The sequence below is a fragment of the Xenopus tropicalis genome, chromosome 6, assembly GCF_000004195.4.
Source record: "Xenopus tropicalis strain Nigerian chromosome 6, UCB_Xtro_10.0, whole genome shotgun sequence".
Lineage (NCBI taxonomy): Eukaryota > Metazoa > Chordata > Amphibia > Anura > Pipidae > Xenopus > Xenopus tropicalis.
The window spans coordinates 131,709,715-131,732,009 of NC_030682.2; the positions used below are offsets into that span (position 1 = coordinate 131,709,715).

The 22,295-nt window shown below is 39.6% G+C and overlaps 2 protein-coding genes across 3 annotated transcripts; one reads left to right on the forward strand and one right to left on the reverse strand.

The window, feature by feature from the left end:
* Nucleotides 1–13,788: 13,788 nt before the first annotated feature.
* On the forward strand, nucleotides 13,789–16,134 carry LOC116411577 (acrosin-like). The gene is made up of 5 exons (XM_031904074.1): nucleotides 13,789–13,880; nucleotides 14,167–14,359; nucleotides 14,484–14,755; nucleotides 14,973–15,118; nucleotides 15,216–16,134. Exons 1-5 carry the CDS (start codon nucleotides 13,790–13,792, stop codon nucleotides 15,672–15,674), a joined length of 1,161 nt encoding a protein of 386 aa, XP_031759934.1. The 5' UTR covers nucleotide 13,789; the 3' UTR covers nucleotides 15,675–16,134.
* A 518-nt stretch (nucleotides 16,135–16,652) lies between these two features.
* Nucleotides 16,653–22,188, reverse strand: slc25a32 (solute carrier family 25 (mitochondrial folate carrier), member 32). 2 transcript variants are annotated; one of them, NM_001114220.1, is made up of 7 exons: nucleotides 21,835–22,101; nucleotides 20,539–20,689; nucleotides 19,948–20,033; nucleotides 19,118–19,278; nucleotides 18,598–18,711; nucleotides 18,173–18,318; nucleotides 16,653–17,148 (listed from the first exon to the last, which is right to left on the reverse strand). In NM_001114220.1, the coding sequence occupies exons 1-7, from the start codon at nucleotides 22,007–22,009 to the stop codon at nucleotides 17,013–17,015; spliced, it is 969 nt and encodes a 322-aa protein (NP_001107692.1). In that variant the 5' UTR covers nucleotides 22,010–22,101; the 3' UTR covers nucleotides 16,653–17,012. The 2 variants fall into 2 exon arrangements, with proteins under 2 accessions (NP_001107692.1, XP_031759292.1); XM_031903432.1 differs by lacking the exon at nucleotides 16,653–17,148 and adding an exon at nucleotides 17,217–17,665 and having other exon boundaries at nucleotides 21,835–22,188.
* Nucleotides 22,189–22,295: the final 107 nt, after the last annotated feature.

Here is a 22,295-nt window from a genome sequence, read left to right on the forward strand (position 1 = left end):
TTGCGGTTAGACAAGCCTATTGTGTTTACAGACTATGTACAACCGGCTTGTTTCCCAACAGAGTTTGCTAATGTCGAGAAAAAGACGACTGTTACATTGCAGGATGGGGAGTTCTGGATGAAGAATGTAAGTTTCTTATTTTTTTACCTTTCATGGGTTGAACCCAGACTTATGAATGACCTGGTTACATTTACCTACAAACTTCATATAATCACCTCATATTAATAAGCTTATTTTAATAATTTACCTACTTCCAATGTAACTAATGGGGAGAGATAGATGGATTGATGGAGCGAGCCATTGGCTAACAAGTCTGTCTTTTTTCCCCCCTTAGCTGAAGAACCATCAGAACTTCTGCAAGAAGCCCGTGTGCATCAAACTGATTCCAAAAAATGTAATTCCAAAGACTGGTATGATGGCGCCATAGGGGAATACAACCTGTGTGCAGGCCATGAGAAAGGAGGCATCAGTAAGTATCAGTTATATGGGAAAGGAACGGATAGTGTTTTTAATAGCAAATACAGTAGCTGAAATCGTAATATATTAGCATATTAGAATTCACTGAGATGTTTTGTTAACCCATATAAACCCCAAGTAATTCTATCATCATATTTTGAAGTACAGATTATAAATATTATTTAGTTTTTAAATGTTTCTAACTAATTTCATAGAACCATATTTCATATTTAGCATTGCATTTTTAAAATTATTTCACATATGGTACATTTTGTAATGTTTCCTTGTCTCTAACAGTTTGTGGAAACCGACCTTTATTTAATAAGGGCTCCCGGATTGTTGGAGGACAAAATTCCCCACCTGGGAAGTGGCCATGGATGGTGAGCATACAGAGCCCCGTTGGGAAAGAATTCTCACGTCTTTGCGGAGGAAGCGTCTTAAATGAATTTGGGTTCTGACAGCAGCGCATTGTTTTAAGAATCTGCAAACGAAAGTGCTCAGTGTTCCTATACCAACTCCACTTGCCTTCATTAGTTTTCATTTAACGGTACTTTGATCCTCCTTTGCTTATGTACATTTGTCAATACCATGACTGGATGTTCTCTTGATATTTCAGGAAGGAAGAAACTAATTCCTTGAGGCTCGTATTTGGAGCAAACAACTTAAAAGTTCTAGAATCATCAGTGCAAATGCGAAGAATAAAAGAAGTCGTACAGCCAAAAGCCTATAATCCAACGACTGAGGCAAATGACATTACTCTGTTGCGGTTAGACAAGCTTATTGTGTTTACAGACTATGTACAACCGGCTTGTTTCCCAACAGAGTTTGCTAATGTCGAGAAAAAGACCGACTGTTACATTGCAGGATGGGGAGTTCTGGATGAAGAATTTAAGTTCTGCACTTTCTTATTTCTTTATCTTTCATGTTTTGATCCCAGACTCAGGAATGACCTGGTTACATTTACCTACTAACTTCAATAAACTTTAATAATGATCTCATATTAATAAGCATATTTTTATAATTTACCTACTTCCAATCTAACTAATGGGGAGAGATAGATGGATTGATGGAGCGAGCCATTGGCTAACAAGTCTGTCTTTTTTCCTCCTTAGCTGGAGAACCATCAGAACTTCTGCAAGAAGCCCGTGTGCATCAAATAGATTCCAAAAAATGTAACTCCAAAGACTGGTATGATGGCGCCATAGGGGAATACAACCTATGTGCAGGCCATGAGAAAGGAGGCATCGACAGCTGCCAGGTACTTGAGATCTTCTTTTATGCATTCAAAATAGATTTGCATGTAAACATTTACTTGTTACATTTGCTTTAGTGTTTCCAATACATGTATTATACATATCAGCACTTTCCTAAAACAGGATTACCTGTACTGGTTGCAAATATATTTACTCTTTATGTTTGTTTCAATAATGTTTCTTTTTCTTGTAGGGAGACAGCGGAGGACCTTTGATGTGCAAAACGCAGAAATCAAGAACCTACGCTGTAGTTGGAATCATAAGCTGGGGATCAGGCTGTGCAAGAGGCAAAAAGCCAGGTGTTTACACTTCCACCAAATACTTTATTAAGTGGATCGCTAGCAAAGTTGAGACAGATGAGAAAGAGAAACCGAAAATCAGGAAGAAACGATTCATTGTTGAAAAACATCATTCTTCCCAATGGAAAACTTCCTGATGCTGAGAGTGAAGAGCTAACCCAGACCCAAACCCAAGGAACTGAAACAAATCCTGTGCGACCAACTGCACAAATACAAGAGTTTCAGTATGGCAGAGAAAAAGGGACGCACGTTCAGTCTGGACCAATAGAAGGAAAGCTTAAACCAGAAATAGCAGTGCAAGTACCAACAGAAAACATTCTGAAAAGAATTATGAGTTGGTTACTTACGGACATGCGATAGACACTAAATAGATGTTATAGTGTGAGCGCCCTTTTCCAAACCGTCAGACCCTGCCCAATATTTTCTACGAACTATACATAGTAGAGCCGCAATTTTACTAACCCTGATTTTATGTTTTCTGGGATTCATGCCGTATTTATGAGGTCCCACACAGGCAATCTGCTTTCGTTCATGTCTGTATTTTATGCTTTCCCAGAATTTACACTGTTTTGATGCAGTCCCCATGCAGACATAAACTCTGGGTTCTAATATGCTGGACCCCTAGATAGGTCATACACTGAAGTAGCACCAAGTGTATGAGTTTAGTTTGAATATGTTTATATTTTTATATTTATTTTTTCTATAAAAATTTAAGTCATCTAGGTGACAAGACAAGACAGAAAATGAATCTTTTACCATTTTTTTAAATATACTTTATATTTTATCTTATTTTTGAATCTGAAAGTGCCATTGGCGGCAGTATTAGTGATATGGGAAAGGAATGGATAGTGTTTCTTTTATAGTAAATACGGTAGCTGAAATTTTAATATATTTGCATATTAGAATTTACTGAGAAGTTTCGTTAACCCATATAAACCCCAAGTAATTCTAATATCATCATATTTTGAAGTACAGATTATAAATATTATTTAGTTTTTAAATGTTTCTAACTAATTTCATACAACCATATTTCATATTTAGCATTGCATGTTTATATTATTTAACATATGGTACATTTTGTAATGTTTCCTTGTCTCTAACAGTTTGCGTAAACCGACCTTTATATAATAAGGGCTCCCGGATTGTTGGAGGACAAAATTCCCCACCTGGGAAGTGGCCATGGATGGTGAGCATACAGAGCCCCACTGGGAAAGAATTCTCACATCTTTGCGGAGGAAGCGTCTTGAATGAAATTTGGGTTCTGACAGCAGCGCATTGTTTTAAGCATCTGGAAAGGTAAGTGCTCAGTGTTCCTATACCAACTCCACTTGCCTTCATTAGTTTTTATTTAACGGTACTTTGATCCTCCTTTGCTTATGTACATTTGTCAATACCATGACTGGATGTTCTCTTGATATTTCAGGAAGCAAAAAACGAATTCCTGGAGGCTCGTATTTGGAGCAAACAACTTAAAAGTTCTAGAATCATCAGTGCAAATCCGAAGAATAAAAGAAGTCGTACAGCCCAAAGCCTATAATTCAATGACTGAGGCAAATGACATTACTCTGTTGCGGTTAGACAAGCCTATTGCGTTTACAGACTATGTACAACCGGCTTGTTTCCCAACAGAGTTTGCTAATGTCGAGAAAAAGACCGACTATTACATTGCAGGATGGGGAGTTCTGGATGAAGAATTTAAGTTCTGCACTTTCTTATTTCTTTATCTTTCATGGTTTGATCCCAGACTCAGGAATGACCTGGTTACATTTACCTACTAACTTCAATAAACTTCAATAATGACCTCATATTAATAAGCATATTTTTATAATTTACCTACTTCCAATGTAACTAATGGGGAGAGATAGATGGATTGATGGAGCGAGCCATTGGCTAACAAGTCTGTCTTTTTTCCTCCTTAGCTGGAGAACCATCAGAACTTCTGCAAGAAGCCCGTGTGCATCAAATAGATTCCAAAAAATGTAACTCCAAAGACTGGTATGATGGCGCCATAGGGGAATACAACCTATGTGCAGGCCATGAGAAAGGAGGCATCGACAGCTGCCAGGTACTTGAGATCTTCTTTTATGCATTCAAAATAGATTTGCATGTAAACATTTACTTGTTACATTTGCTTTAGTGTTTCCAATACATGTATTATACATATCAGCACTTTCCTAAAACAGGATTACCTGTACTGGTTGCAAATATATTTACTCTTTATGTTTGTTTCAATAATGTTTCTTTTTCTTGTAGGGAGACAGCGGAGGACCTTTGATGTGCAAAACGCAGAAATCAAGAACCTACGCTGTAGTTGGAATCATAAGCTGGGGATCAGGCTGTGCAAGAGGCAAAAAGCCAGGTGTTTACACTTCCACCAAATACTTTATTAAGTGGATCGCTAGCAAAGTTGAGACAGATGAGAAAGAGAAACCGAAAATCAGGAAGAAACGATTCATTGTTGAAAAACATCATTCTTCCCAATGGAAAACTTCCTGATGCTGAGACTGTAGGACTAACCCAGACCCAAACCCAAGGAACTGAAACAAATCCTGTGCGACCAACTGCACAAATACAAGAGTTTCAGTATGGCAGAGAAAAAGGGACGCAAGTTCAGTCTGGACCAATAGAAGGAAAGCTTAAACCAGAAATAGCAGTGCAAGTACCAACAGAAAACATTCTGAAAAGAATTATGAGTTGGTTACTTACGGACATGCGATAGACACTAAATAGATGTTATAGTGTGAGCGCCCTTTTCCAAACTGTCAGACCCTGCCCAATATTTTCTACGAACTATACATAGTAGAGCCGCAATTTTACTAACCCTGATTTTATGTTTTCTGGGATTCATGCCGTATTTATGAGGTCCCACACAGGCAATCTGCTTTTGTTCATGTCTGTATTTTATGTTTTCCCAGAATTTACACTGTTTTGATGCTGTCCCCATGCAGACATAAACTCTGGGTTCTAATATGCTGGACCCCTAGACAGGTCATACACTGAAGTAGCACCAAGTGTATGAGTTTAGTTTGAATATGTTTATATTTTTATATTTATTTTTTCTAGATATATATTTTTGAGATATATAATATTTGTATTATGTTCATGTTTATCTTTGTAATTATTTTTCTAGATATATATTTTAATATATATTTTTTATATATATTTGTATTATTTTCATATTTATTTTTATATTTAATTTGTCTAGCTATATATTTTTAGATATATTTGTTATTTATATTTATTATTTTCATATTTATTTTTTCAAAAGGAACTGTTTTTGGTCCTTTGAGTTTTAATTTGTTTATTAATAACCTTGAGTTGGGAATTTTTGTTGCTGATGATACTAAACTGTGCAAAGCTACACATTACATGCAGGGTGCTGCTGCTTTGCGGAGAGATTTGACTAAATTTATGAACTGGATCCCTGGTAAGGCCTCACCTTGAGTATGCAGTGCAGTTCTGGGCTTCAGTCCTTAAGAAGGATATTAATGAGCTGGAGAGAGTGCAGAGACTGCAACTAAACTGGTAAAGGGGATGGAAGGGTTAAACTTGTGTAAGTACATTAGAGGGGATTATAGGCAGTTGGGGGATGTTCTTTTTTCCCATAAAAACAATCAGCGCACCAGAGGTCACCCCTTTAGATTAGAGGAAAGGAGCTTCCATTTGAAGCAGCGTAGGGGGTTCCTCACGGTGAGGGCAGTGAGGTTGGGGAATGCCCTTCCTAGTGATGTGGTAATGGCAGATTCTGTTAATGCCTTTAAGAGGGGCCTGGATGAGTTCTTGATCAATCAGAATATCCAAGGCTATTGTGATACTAATATCTACAGTTAGTACTAGTGGTTGTATTTATAGTTTATGTATGTGAGTGTATAGATTGGTAGGTGTGGGTTAGGTGTGCTGGGTTTACTTGGATGGGTTGAACTTGATGGACTCTGGTCTTTTTTCAACCCTATGTAACTATACTATACTATATATATATATATATATATCACACGCACATATACACTGTGGGTCATTTGAAGAGGTTGAACTTGATAGAGGGTAGTCTTTTGTTAAACCGAAAGCTATGTAACCTTGTTATGTGTTCAATATAATGCAAAGGTATACTGACCCCACCATGGAATTATTGCAATTTCAATGTTAACCTTCACTGTATGTTACAGTTTAGATGTATTAGCAGTTATTCATATTTATTCACCATAAGCAGTCACCTATAAATAGACACCTTCATGTTCATTTGTGACATGACATGATCCCTGCATTTGCTCTGGATTCTCTGGCACTTGTACATTAGGTTTTGGGGTTCTGTACCAGCCCAAGGCAAATACAGGCCTTTAGCGGGGAAGACCTGTGCCCCCAAAGAAGCCCTCAGTAGCCCCCAAAGAAGCTGATTCACTGCACATGCTCTGTGCTGCTGTTAATTGCCTGAGCTTAGGGACCCACTCACAATATCCTGTATATACAGAATATAAATGTCACAATATAAGGCTGGTTAGCCCTAAAACCAGTGCAATTAGCACTAGAATGTATGCTGTAATTTGCCCTGTAGCACCAGCATCAATGACAGGCCAATCTCATTTCCTGCTTGATAATTTGTGGCAACCCCTATAGGGAGCTCCTGTGACAACTATAAAGACCTGGGCCATTACTTCTGAAACTTGGTGCCAGGGGATGCCCATGGCCTTTGTACCTCCAGCCTCTCTTGCATATAATGTTGCCAAGAAAGAGGGCAATCCTCCGCAGGCTGATGCGGAGGTTAGAACACTGGTTTGCCCTCCGAATGGACCTCAGGACTCTCCAGTGGATATGGTCGGATATGAAGCGCAGGAGTCCAGAATTAATAGCTGAAATAGCGGAAGGTAATTATTGTACTTTTAAAAATGTAAGAAATGTATATTCTATATATATATGTGTGTGTACAAAACTAGAAATAATATGCCGCACACTCAGGTCTTAGATGCAAAAAACAAAAACATTTTTTATTTGGATCAAGTCCTTGATCCAAATAAAACATTTTTTTGTTTTTTGCATCTAAGACCTGAGTGTGCGGCATATTATTTCTAGTTTTGTATGCTTATTTTATACTGCACCCAGGCAAATTATTACTTCATTATACGTGAGTGTTTGCTTTGACCTGTTCCTATATATATGTGTATATATGCATGTTTTTTCAAAAACCACACACAATAAGGTTCACACTAAAATCCATATACACACATATATATATATATATATATATATACACACATCTATTTGGCAAAACATATGCCTAAATAAGTTTAAAGCAGGGGGGAAGCAGCAGGGAGCGGCCCATAGTCATTTGGGGAAGGACCACAAATGTTTTAGGGGGCCCTGGCTAACAATGTCTGTGTGTCCTTTGTATTGATGTGAGGGTTCACAGGGGGAGGGCCATTGGGGGCGTGGGAGGAGGGGGCCCCAAAAATGTTGTTGTGAGGGGCCCCGTTATTTATGATGGTGGCCCTTTGTGTATGAATGTATATATATATATATGTATAATATATTTAAATAACATCTTGCAATACTATCTCACAGAACTTCAGCTGGATGTAGCACCTCATCCAGAGGCCCAACCCCAGGCTGCAGAGGCTCCACAGGCACCTGAGGCCCCCGAGGCACCTGAGACCCCCGATGCCAGTTCTGCTCCCCTGGCCAAAGACTGGGAAGAGGCAAGTCCTCCGACCGAAGAAGTGGGGACCCAGATATCACCATCCCGGATAGACCTCACTCTTCAGTCCATACAAGAGGACCTTGCCTCCATGAAGGCCCAGTTGGGCAGAGTGGAGCAGAAAGTGGACACATTTATGGGCACCAAGCCCTAAGTTTTTATTTTTTATATTTCTAGTTTTTAAAATTTTATTGTAAAAATAAAAGTTGTTTTATTTTTGTACTTTTGAACTGAGTAATGTCTAATTATTTTTCCTTCATTGATATGGTATTCTATACTTTCATGTAGTTTCCCCTACACTCTTACATTTAGCAGTAACAGCATCAATATGCTATATGAGTTAAATGTTTGCAAATATTCTGCCAACATTTTAGTCTTTAGCCCATTTTGCTGAATAGTAAAACTTGTGTTAATTAGTACGTAGCGTATGTTCTGGTGAGTGTGATAACTGCCAATCCAATGTTTTGTTGCCAGAATAATTGCAATATTATATTTGTCCCCGTTTAATAAAGAGCCCAGAACATATTTGCCATTTATTCTGTGTCTAAAATCTCCCACTTAAAGGAACAGTAACACCAAAAAATGAAAGTGTATAAAAGTAACTAAAATATAATGTGCTGCTGCCCTGCACTGGTAAAAGTTGTGTGTTTACTTCAGAAAGTTTACTATAATTTATATAGATAAGCTGCTATGTAGCCATGGGGGCAGCCATTCAAAGGAGAAAAGGCACAGGCACATAGCAGATAACAGATAAAACACTATTGTATTCTACAGAGCTTATCAGTTATCTGCTTTGTAACCTGTGCCTTTTCTCCTTTTTTCCAGCTTGAATGGCTGCCCCCGGGGCTACACAGCAGCTTATTATATAAATTATAGTAGTGTTACTGTAGCAAACACACCAGTTTTACCAGCGCAGGGCAACAGTGCATTATATTTTTATTACTTTAAAGCTCTTTCATTTTTTGGTGTTACTGTTCCTTTAATTTAAGCCACTTTAGCAAACAGACCCCCTAAGTATTTGGCTAAATATTCTTAAAGCCCCCCCCCCCCATTTTATTATCTCTAGCACTTCTTTTTTTTTGTTTCTTATATTTTTATTGTTTTTTTGTGGTTTTTTTGCAAATAAACATTTATACAGCACCTCTCTAGCACTCTGTGCTCTCCCAGGGCAAAATGTCGCCAGTTTTATGCTGCCGATTGCCGCGTGCATAATGTCATGACAATTAGCACTTGCGATAATTAGCGTGCATGCGAAAAATACCGCGCACGTTATTTACAGAGACAAAAATATTGCATGCAGTATCACGCGTAAATTAGCGCAAGTGTGCTAATAGTGAATCGTGTGTTGTCGCGAAAATTTAGAAGCAATAAAATTTTTAGCGCACGCTATAAATAGCGCACGTTAAAATGCACTTTAGTGAATCAGCCCCTATGTATCAAATAATACCTTGTTAAAGAACTCCATTACTATGATCCAAAGTGTTTAGCCCAAAGATTTGCCCCAAAATCATCAGTGATATCTAAATGCATAAAGGGAACACTTGCAAGGAGCAGAGTACAGAGCCAGTAGAACAGGGGGCCTAGTGCGGATTCAAACTGACACTAATTACTTTTTCCCCACTGTTTAGCTGGGAAATAAAAATATATCCCTGTGGGGCCTTTTAGTTTATAGACTGGATTGTTTGATAGGCCAGTGTGTGGCCACCAGAAGCATAATGCCTATAAGGAAACAAGACATCTGCTGGTTACAGCTGTATTAAGGTATAAATGGCACCATATACCAGGGGCACCAGAGCTCATTCCCCAACTATGGGAGTCTCTCAAGTGGTTTAGTAAGACAGACAGATAGAGAGGTATTAAGTGAAATGCCTCCTTGTTTCTCCCCTTTTGTTGTCTCTTTCCCCATTTCCCCATCTTGGAATTATACTGGCCCCTTTGCTTTGCTTTTTGTATTGTCTTCTTGCTGTTTATTTCTATATTCAACCTTCTGTCCCATTCTTATTATTTCATTCCTCCTTTTTATGCAGTATATTTCTCCTTTCTGTAATATTTCCTCCTCCTTGCCCCCATTATATATGTTTATATCAGTTATCTCCTGTCAGTAGGGGCAGCAAGTAACCAGCATTAAAACCCATTTGTAATTTGAATCTTAGGGCTCTGGCACACGGGGGAGATTAGTCGCCCGCGATTAATTCCCTGTTCGCGGGTGACTAATCTCCCCGAGTTGCCTACCCCTGCCATCCCTCCGGCGAACATGTAAGTCGCCGGCGGGATGGCAGACACGGCGGCGCGATTTAGCGCAAATCGCCGAAAAAGACTCGCGAGTCTTTTTCGGCGATTTCCGGAAATCGGCCCGCCGCGTCTGCCATCCCGCCGGCGACTTACATGTTCGCCGGTGGGATGGCAGGGGTAGGCAACTCGGGGAGATTAGTCACCCGCGAACAGGGAATTAATCGCGGGCGACTAATCTCCCCCGTGTGCCAGAGCCCTAAGATTCAAATTACAAATGGGTTTTAATGCTGGTTACTTGCTGCCCCTACTGACAGGAGAAAACTGACACATCTGAACTGAAACAGAGTTTGTATCTTCCTGTGAACATATAGATAGTCTACTTTAAGATAAAGCTTTATATATGTTTGAAATGGCAAGTGTTACTGTCTGATTCCCAGAATGGAGACGTATGTTATAATTTAAATATTTTTACCTGCATGTCACCTGAATATCTGTTGTGCTGATCCTGTAACCTGGCACGCACCACCTGTAAGGGTATGTAGCACTGACTGCAAATATTTTAGAGAGCGCTGTCATTGTGATATATTCCAGTGTGCTCTGGAACAAAAAGAACAGCAGTTTCAGGCTGAGTTATAGAATAAATAAGCAGGGGTTGGTCCTGAGATAGATGCACACAGACACTAACATTTTAGCTGCACATGTGGGGGGCCCAATGTCAGTAATCTGTTCAACTGGCCCCAGGACTAACCCCCTTACACATGCCGTTTGGGTAAGCGATCAGTTTTTTATCCCCATCACGCACATATCTGGGTTCACAGCGGACACACCCACCACAATATGGACAGACAGTTTAGCTAATCTTGGCCTTACATTCCGACCAACACTAAAAGAAGGGGCACTTGGAAGGCAGTTTTAACAGACTGTGCCACAGTCCCATCAAAGTTGATCTCTACGGAGTAAAACTCTGGTTTGCTGATGTCTCTAATAAGCCCCTGTGGGGGCACCGGCCATCAGACCCATACTATGTATCAAATAATACTTGGTTAAAGCACTCCATGATCCAAAGTATTTATCCCAAAGATTTGACCCAAAAGCATCAGCTCTATCTAAATGCATAAGGGGACACTTGCAAGGAGTACAGAGCCCAGTAGAACAGGGGGCCTAGTGGGGATTCAAATTGACGAATTACTTTTCCCCACTGTTTCTGAGATAGCTGGGAATACAAACATATCCCTGTGGGGCCTTTTAGTTTATAGATTGGATTGTTTGATAGGCCAGTGTGTGGCCACCAGAAGCATAATGCCTATTAGGAAACAAGACATCTGCTGGTTACAGCTGTATAAAGGTAGAAATGGCACCATATACCAGGGGCACCAGAGCTCATTCCCCAACTATGGGAGTCTCTCAAGTGGTTTAGTAAGACAGACAGATAGAGAGGTATTTAGTGAAATGCCTTATTTCTCTCCTTTTATTTTCTCCTTCCCCATCTCCACATCACGGAATTACACTGGCCCCTATGCTCTGCTTTTTTTAAATGTCTTCTTTTTATTTACTTCTACATGCATTTTTCTCTCTCATTCTTATTATTTCATTTCTTATATGCAGTGTATTTCTCTTTCTGTAATATTTCCCTTCCTTGCCCCCATTATGTATTTTTATATCAGTTATCTCCCATCAGTAAGGGCAACACGTAACCAACAATTAATCTGCAAACAATTTGAATCTTAACTGACAAATTTTTCCCCAACAGGATTTCATTTCTCTGGGAGCCTCTGATTGGAGGAATGCTTAGCTAATATGGGGCCCACAAAACTTCAGGCACTGTACACAACAGGACACATAATATTCCTTATATCAATTTAATAAATATAAAACCTACATTTCCATGACATTTCATATAATGTGTCAGTGTCTACAATTTCACCTGTAGCCATGGATTCAGTACTCCCCCACTGCATAAAAGGAATACAACTTCCATCACTGTTGGGGGTAAAAATAGACACAGGAGACCCAGCTGGGGTATCAGGGTATGAATGGCCCAGTGGGCTATAAACACACAGTTCCGCTTTATATGTACAACTTTTTGAGTTTTAAAATTTGGGGTTTGGGATAAGCAAGGACTAATTAGGTTAATGATCAATGCCTTAAAATACACCCATTATATTATCTTTTGATTTAAGTTTCCAGCACTCATCCTTCCCTATGGTCCAGTGAATTGTGAGTTCCTCTAAATGCCTCTCTCACTTTCCCTCCTGTAATACATGGAAGCAATACAGCACCATTGCACTTTTAGTTCTGTAACTATGTGAATAAAAGACCAACCCCAACTGAAGGATCTAACAAAATTACAAGAGATATTGTTTATTATGATGAGAGAAATTAGAATTGCACTCTGAATGCTACTATATGTTTGTAAATGAGAATTGGATCAGCTCCTGTACAATGGGGCCATAGGGAGGCCATAGGAAAGGACACACTGACGGTTGCCAGAAAACTGAGATTTTTTCTGGAACTTTGATAGCTGTACCCCGGGCATAAGGCCTTTACACTGCTACATGTAACAACTGCCAAAGTGTTATATAATATAGTGAATAATGTACCCCCTATTGTTAAATATAACTATATTATAAGTCACCAAGGGGTTCCATGACCATATAAAAGCATAAGGCCGACTGCTTTTATACAAGTCAGGGAACTCTGAGGTGACTCCTAATATCCTCATATTACAACAGGGGGTACATTATTTAGTATAATACACATTTTTAAGTGAGTCATGTGACAGAAATTACATCCTTTAGCACCGATTATAACTGATAACATCACCAAGCAAAATTCATAAAGATATCATTTACAGAATATTCATGGCTTTTGCATATTATACATTCATTTTATATATAGTATTTTGTTCTATATATATATATATATAAATATAATATATATGTATTCACAGTTTTATATTGGGCAGCTGTGTAAACAGGTAAAAAGCTCCAGCCATATAGGTCTAAAAAAACAATTTGGAGTTTTGTAGCGCACCCATGTTAATATGTGTACACGACTGAACCTTTCTTAGTGAATATGTAAAATAAGGGTGATTGTGCCTACAACAGTTTGTTTGTATGCTTCTTCGTTTGTTTCTTGTGGACAATTTAGTTCCTGGCAAGCAAGAAACTTTCTATTAACCCAAATAATCAAGGAGATCAAATCAGTTTTTTTAATTTTATTTTAAATTCATTTTATATTTTAAACAATTTTATTTGATGCTTCTTCTCTCACTGCATATAAGGGAAACATCAGATAAATACTATAAACCCTTTCTCATCATTCTGCCATGTGTTAGATTTGCAGGCCTATATATATGTTACACCAATAAATTACAACAGAACTTGTGCTCTGAATCCTTCCCTTGCCAGGGCTTTACTAAATTACACTCATGGAGTGTAATAAATAATATTTGGTTAAAACACTATATTGCAGTGTTTATCCTAGCATCATCAGTGCTATCTAAATGCCTAAAGGGGACACCTGCAGGGAGCAGAGTACAGAGCCAGTAGAACAGGGGGGCTAGTGTGGATTCAAACTGACACATACACTAATGACTTTTCCCCACTGTTTATGAGATAGCAAAGGAAGAAATAGGTAGAAATGGCACCATATACCATTTCATATCTGAGAGAACTTTTATATAAATGTCATGCCTTTATATTAATCTACTTTTAGTAGTGCAGTAACCAACCCAGTTTGTGTTGTCATGGTTACAGCTTTTACTGTGATGCCATGATTAGAACTTCCATTGTGATGTCATCACTGTAGCTGACATTGTGTGCAGCTTGCTTTCTACCAATCATTTCTGTTAAGTCGTCAAGATGACAAGACAGACTTTCAATTTATTACCAATCTTTTTTATATTCTTTATATTTTATCTTATTTATGAATCTGAGAGTGCCATCGGCGGCAGTAAGTATCAGTGATATGGGAATGGAATGTATAGTGTTGTAAACAGTAAATCTTGTACCTGCAATTGTAATATACTAGCATATTAGAAGTCCCTGAGGAGTTTTGTTACCCATATAAACTCTAATACCCTCATATTTTAAAGTAACTACAAATTAGGAATATTATTAAGTTTTTATATCTATGTTTATATTATGTTTCTAACTAATTTCATACAAGTATATTTCATATTTAGCATTGCATTTTTCCACATATTGTCCATTATATAATGTTTCCTTATCTCCAACAGTTTGTGGAAACCGACCTTTATTTAATAAGGGCTCCCGGATTGTTGGAGGACAAAATTCCCCACCTGGGAAGTGGCCATGGATGGTGAGCATACAGAGCCCCACTGGGAAAGAATTCTCACATCTTTGCGGAGGAAGCGTCTTGAATGAAATTTGGGTTCTGACAGCAGCGCATTGTTTTAAGCATCTGGAAAGGTAAGTGCTCAGTGTTCCTATACCAACTCCACTTGCCTTCATTAGTTTTTATTTAACGTTACTTTGATCCTCCTTTTTTGTACATTTGTCAATACCATAACTAGATGTTCTCTTGATATTTCAGGAAGGAAGAAACTAAATCTTGGAGGCTCGTATTTGGAGCAAACAACTTAAAAGTTCTAGAATCATCAGTGCAAATCCGAAAAATAAAAGAAGTCGTACAGCCCAAAGCCTATAATCCAACGACTGAGGCAAATGACATTACTCTGTTGCGGTTAGACAAGCCTATTGTGTTTACAGACTATGTACAACCGGCTTGTTTCCCAACAGAGTTTGCTAATGTCGAGAAGAAGACCGACTGTTACATTGCAGGATGGGGAGTTCTGGATGAAGAATGTAAGTTCTGCAGTTTCTTATTTCTTTACCTTTCATGGGTTGATCCCAGACTCATGAATGACCTGGTTACATTTACCTATTTACTTCAATAAACTTCATATAATGACCCCATATTAATAACCATATCATTATAATTTACCTTATTCCAATGTAACTAATGGGGAAGGGTTGATGGAGAAAGCCATTGGCTAACAAGTCTGTCTTTTTTCCTCCTTAGCTGGAGAACCATCAGAAATTTTGCAAGAGGCCCGTGTGCATCAAATAGATTCCAAAAAATGTAACTCCAAAGACTGGTATGATGGCTCCATAGGGGAATACAACCTATGTGCAGGCCATGAGAAAGGAGGCATCGACAGCTGCCAGGTACTTGAGATCTTCTTTTTTAAAATAAGATTAAAATAAATTTACTCTTAAGTACTCTTAAGTATGTTTGTTTTAATAATGTTTCTTTTTCTTGTAGGGAGACAGCGGAGGACCTTTGATGTGCAAAACGCAGAAATCAAGAACCTACGCTGTAGTTGGAATCACAAGCTGGGGATCAGGCTGTGCAAGAGGCAAAAAGCCAGGTGTTTACACTTCCACCAAATACTTTATTAAGTGGATCGCTAGCAAAGTTGAGACAGATGAGAAACCGAAAATCAGGAAGAAACGATCTTTGTTGAAAAACATCATTCTTCCCAATGGACAACTTCCTGATGCTGAGATTGAAGAGCTAACCCAGACCCAAACCCAAGGAACTGAAACAAATCCTGTGCGACCAACTGCACAAATACAAGAGTTTCAGTATGGCAGAGAAAAAGGGACGCAAGTTCAGTCTGGACCAATAGAAGGAAAGCTTAAACCAGAAATAGCAGTGCAAGTACCAACAGAAAACATTCTGAAAAGAATTATGAGTTGGTTACTTACGGACATGCGATAGACACTAAATAGATGTTATAGTGTGAGCGCCCTTTTCCAAACCGTCAGTCTCTGCCCAATATTTTCTACGAACTATACACAGTAGAGCCGCAATTTTACATCAGCGGATTTTATGTTTTCTGGGATTCATGCCGTATTTATGAGGTCCCATACAGGCAATCTGCTTTCGTTCATGCCTGTATTTTACGTTTCCCCGGAATTTACGGCATTTCGTTGCAGTCCCCATGCAGACATAAACTCTGGGTTCTACTGTGCTGGACCCCTAGATAGGATAGGAAGAATTTCTATGGTGTGCAAATGGTGTGCACCGTATGGACTATTTTATATAATATTTATATTATTTTCATATATATTTTTATATTAAATTTGTATAGAAATATATTTTTATATATATATTAATATAATATACATTGTATTTTTGTAAAAAAATAAATACATTTGTAATAAAATGCAAACCCTAATTGTTGGTCTGGATTTTAATTTGCTCCAACTATTTTATTGTATGGGTTTTGTTTAACAGGCAGCCAACCAAGTCTGTTTTATGCAGCCTTAGAATTGTGACATACACATGGTGCAGTTGAAAATAAATAACTACATATATATCTATATTTTAATAGTAAAATATTTACTAAACGGTTTGAAAAGGAACCGTTTTTTGGTCCTTTGATTTTTAATTTGTTTATTAATAACCTTGAGTTGGACTTTGTAAGTCTTTGTTTTTTTTTGCTGATGATACTAAACTGTGCAAAGCTACACATTACATGCAGGGTGCTGCTGCTTTACTAAGAGATTTGACTAAATTGGAAAACTGGATCCCTGGTAAGGCCTCACCTTGAGTATGCGGTGCAGTTTTGGGCTCCAGTCCTTACGAAGGATATTAATGAGTTGGGGAGAGTGCAGAGACTGCAACTAAACTGGTAAAGGGGATGGGAGAATTAAATTAGGAGGGGTTGTTTATAGCACACACAAGATCCAGCAATTTCAGCAGAATAGAAGTTTTTATTACTTGCCAACAGTTAATTATAATCTGTAAGTTCTGTATAAAGTAAAAATACCAGCAGAGATAAATAAAAATAACCAGTAACCTTCACTGGCACTTAAAGTCTTGCAAAAATTAAAAAAGTTCTATAAACATTTTACCATTTTTAACACAAAAAATATATAAATAAAAGAGAAAGCTGCATTCCGGCATGTTTAAACCCCATCCCCAAACAGATGATATGCGTTTCCTTCTCAAAAGTCCATTGGGAATTCTGGAGTCGGTCCATGTTGAATGATTCTCCTAATTCTGTATTTCAGCATTGGGAAAAATCCTTTGCCATTCGATCACAAATTTATTTCAGTCTCTGTGGTTCCTGAAGCCAAGTAGGAAGTGCGACACTTTTTCATACACCACAAAAGTGATGCAGCAAGCGGGAGTCACTCGCAGAATGTTAGGAACGATCCCTTTATAAAAGCCATGAACTCCTTCTTTCCTGTAAAAGTCGGTAGCCTTAGCCCTCTGCAGGGACACCAGGGAGTCTGTTGCATCAGCCCCCCCCCCCCACCCCCCACATTCTTAAATACTATACCCCGAGAATGAATACTTAACCAACAGATAGATTATATTATCTTAAGTGACCTATTAAAGAATTTTGCCAAATTATTGTTAGGTAATGCTAACAAAAAAAAAGTATAAAAAGAATATTTTTATGAAAAATGGTTTATTTAGATGAAGCAGGGGTTTACATTTATTTTTATAGAGACCTACATTGTTCGGGGTTAGAGTTTTCCTTTAAAGATATACATTATACTCATTTAGATGTTCCTCTTAAAGGGGACATATTGTGTAAAAAACCAAGAATGTGCCAGTGTGTCATGTGTTTTGGGCACTGTAGGACAGGAACGAGCAGCTACGCTTACCTGAGCTTGTGTGACTGCAGGGCTGTGATTTGCTATCCCCCTCCCACTGTGCTTCTGGCATGAACCAATTAGAACTTGCCCACCCCTCATCTGAAACACAGACAGGGACTCTAGCCGATCTATAAAGACGCTATTTTTAAGCATAATGATCCTTTTAAGCCCAGAGTGAAACCAGTTCCACATATAATTCATTACTGCTTACAAGACTGAGAGGGGGTGTTCAGTTATGCTAGGTCTCCTTTAATCAGATCAAATAACATATAGTGTAATATTAAAAGCAGCACCTTACAACAATATACAGTTGGTCTTTATTTTGGGCTTGGTTTGCAGCTCTCCAGCTTGGGGTATAAGCTGTTATTTAATGAAAAGTAACAACAACCACAATAACAAATTAACTTGGCAACTAGGGAAACCAGTTGCCAAGCATGGGCAAATTAGATGCAAACATTGTTTTAGCTCCTAAAATATTGTGTTATGTTATTATTGAGAAACACCAGAATTCATTACAAGCCCTGTGATGAAGCTTTGTGTATGTTGGAAATGGCAAATGTCACTGTTGGGTTCCCAGAATAAATAAGTATCATCTATCATTCTTACCTCCATGTCCTGCGGATCACATCTATGACACCCGTATATCTGTTGTGCTGATCCTGTAACCTGGCACGCACCACCTGGTAAGGGTATGTAGCACTGACTGCAAATATTTTAGAGAGCGCTGCCATTGTGATATATTCCAGTGTGCTCTGGAACAAAAAGAACAGCAGTTTCAGGCTAATGAGTTATAGAATAAATAAGAAGTAGTTGGTCTTGAGATGGATGCACACAGACACCATCATTTGTGATATTTATAACATTTTGACTGCACATGTGGGGGGACCAACATGCCAGTTAGGTAAGCGATGAGTTTTGTTTTGTTTAGTTTTTTTTATCCCCGACACACACACATTTGGGTTCAGTGAGTGAAGGTTCACAAGGCTGCACAGTGCTACTTTACCCATGATCATGGATGTAAAATAAAGTACCAGTTTTGTGTCACTTGGACGGTTTAGATGCTTGTTGTAATCCATCTTTAGTTCCTCATAGGCCATAAATTGAAGAGCCCCGTGGGAGGTTCCCAGCAGGCCTGGGATAAACCCCTATAAACAGAACGTTGAGTTAGTTACTAAGAAACAGTTCCACATACAGTTTTTCATTCAATTCATGTACAATATAACAATGTAAACTACAGACACAAACAATTTACCCAAGTTCTGGGACAATGACCCTTCAATTTTTGGAAGCCCTATGAGCAAAATGTAGGTGTTCTCTGCTTTGATAAATATTTTTATATTCTTAAAATTTCCCAAGCGACATACCAACTGATATTTTTGGTAGATAGTGGCAGGGATTGTCCCTCCAGCATACACATAACAAATATCATTTGAAGATTTTACCGGTATGTGTATGGCCAACCTAATACAGTAGGTCTGAATTCACAGGGCAGACTTACCCACTACTCCCCATCAGGTAACAATAGAAAAGCAGAACAGTAAGTTCACGTACCTTGTAAAGCCCAGGTATTCCCTCGTGTCTGTAAATCTTCCCAAGTGCATGGAACATTCCTCTGTACTGCCGCTTTGTGGAGTCAATCCCAGCATCATATTGCAGAACCAGCCGGGTCTTAGTAACCCATATTGGGTTTGTAAAGCATAGTGTTAAGGCTCCTGAAATCAGCAAGTGGATAAATCCATCAGTTTCCAGCACTGATTTATATGACACATAACATTGGTCAGACAAGCTGAAAACACAGCACTGCGCAATTAATCCTAGTTTAATAACATACTATCAGCTACTAAAATAAAAATCCATTGGAAAACCCAACATTGCTGACATCTCAAATTGTATTTATATTAACCCCGAAAAAAAGTGACAGACACCAGTAAGCAACATACAAGTTATAGGAGTCTAATGCTCTATAGCGCCACCTTGTGCAAAAAATATGGCACAGTATCAGTGATTACAATGAACAGTGTAACTGAGAAAGGGCTTTATAGCGGACACACCCATCACAATATGGACAATCAGCTTAGGCAATTTTGGCCTTAAATACCGACCAACACTAAAAGAAGGGGCACTTGGAAGGCAGTTTTAAGACTCTTCCCATACAGAGAAACTCTTTCCTGTACAGAGAGAAACTCTAGACTGCTGATGTCTCTTATAAGCTCCTCTGGGGCATTATCCTCAGTCCCACAAGTGCTGTACAAAATTCAGCTTTTAGACCAAACTGGAGAACTTTGAGTTGCACGCCCATACACCAGCAACTTTTGTAACTGGGGTCCAAATTCTATTGCCCCTGAATGCCTACAGCCGTCTCCATTTGCTCCATTACCCACCTGCACCAGCAGCAGATAAAAGGTGCTCTATGGCACTCAGGTCCTCTGCTCGCCCTTCTTTCTTGTAGGCTTTAACAGCATTATAGCTGAAAGAGAGAATAGCAGAGGGGCAAGTAAATAGGTTTGTGCGCACAGATCATCAGCCCTGTCTGTGCGTCACTCTCCTAGACCCACAGGGAGACTTCTAGAGCAGCACATTTCCCAGATTAAGCAGCAGTATTACTGTATATAAGTCCTGTGGCATCTGGCTCTAAGGGAATACAAAAATGCATTGCCATAGTGGGACATGCAAACAGATATTATGGCAGTACAAATGAATATTTTTCTACATTGCCAAGGCCCCCCTCTCATCTAACTCCCGCAGCTCTCTGTGCCGCATACCATGCCAGGATAGGCTTATACCCCATGTGTTTTTCCCATGCCAGTCCCCAGATACAATAAAGGAACCCTATTGTGTTTCTACAGACCGGTGCTCAAGGCATATGCAATAACCATGTGTGGCTTACACTGAGAGAGGCGAATGATAGATTACCCAAGTAGGAGTATAAAGGTCATATTTTCTATATTGCCTATGTCACTGCCATCACTTACAAGAAGAAGTACAAGCCCCAAGAGGCTCCAGCTCCCCACATGTTAGGGGTAACACCTTGGTACAGACCCCGCAGCCCCTCTCGCTGCCACACTGTGGACAAACAGTGCAAGATGCCCCTGTATTTGGGTCGTAACTCCAGGCCATCGCTAACTGCAAAGAAAGTAAAAAGCAAAGAGGATAGAATATTTACTAATACAGTTACTAATATGGTACATGCACTCGCCCACAGCATTTTCCCTTTGATATCTTATTTTATATGGGCCGTGAGCATGGGATTACCAGCCCACTATATGGAACAAGTTACTTGCACAGTATTCTGTCGTGTCTATCTATTTTGCCTCCAGCAAATTCTTTCCTTCATTTGGGATTAGTTTAGTTTGCCTAAAACAAGATTTAACCCATAATGTTCAGTCTGTGACCTGCAGGCTGTTGTTAAACCAAATCTCCCAGCATTCCCAACATGTCTCTTGGCTGCAGGTTGTTTATCCATAATACAGAATCAAACACTCCTGCGACATTTCTACTCTATCCATACAGTGTAACCCAATTCAGATTTGCCTTCCAGTGGGTACCCTTTGGGGTATGTGAAATGGAGGGAAACATTGCCAGTGTAGGATTAGGTGCTCATCTAATGCCAAACTGCCCATGTTATACAGCAGGGAACCCCAACCTTTCTTACTCGTGAGCCACAGTCAAATGTAAAAAGACTTGGAGAGCAACACAAGCACCATAAAAGTTCATGGAGGAGCCAAATAAGGGCTGTGATTGGCTATTAGGGGCCTCTATGCACACTATCAGCTTACAGGGGCTTTATTTGGTAGGAAATCTTGTTTTTATTCAACCAAAACTTGCCCCCAAGTCAGGAATTCAAAAATAACTCCCTGGTTTGGGGGCACTGAGAGCAACATCCAAGGGGTTGGGGAGCAACATGTTGCCCCTGAGCCACTGGTTATACAGGGTAATACAGGTCTCCAGGGCTGTTATAGGGTAGGGAAGAGATAATACCTCCCTTGGGCATCACAGTTAATTATAATGTCTAACATTTGTTGATGTGTGAGGTCTATGTATCAGGACTGCCCAGCCTTACAACTGCTGTTGAACTACAACTCTCCAAACCCACCCCTATATGAAGGCTGTATATGGGGGGGGGGGGCTGTGGGATTTGTAGTTCAATAACAGATGTAGATGCCTCTTTCTGCCGCCATGAAGCTCTCTGTGCCCCAAAGTGAGCCATGGGGTCCTGCACCACAAGTGCTTTTCCCAAACTCCCAGCAGCCTTCCCACAATGCCGTTACCTGCGAAGCGGATCTTAACCAAGTCCAGGGGGTGCAGCACAAGAGTGGAAATGACTCCCCCGCTCAGGCCGGCCACCAGGTTTTCATAACGAACATGCCTGAACACCTGCCCCACAGCATTCAGGGGACTGGCCGGAAGGGCTGGCCGCTGCGCTGGGTCAGAGGGAGCAGCCATGTGCAACGTACGTACCCCGGCTCCCCAGCCTGACACATACAGACACACGTTACATCATGCGGGGAAAGGGGGCGTGTGTGACCTCCACCTAGCTCCGCCCTCCAACCTCTGCTCCTGTCACACGGCCCCTAGTAATAACAAGTCTGGTTTCCCACTACCAACATGTCGTCTCCAGTACGCTGACTGCAACATTGCCCTTGGTCAAAATGGCGGTCGAATTCAGTCCTCGGAAAGTGACGTAGCCTATGACGACGACGTGCTGGAAAATGCTTTTGCCCTTTACTGA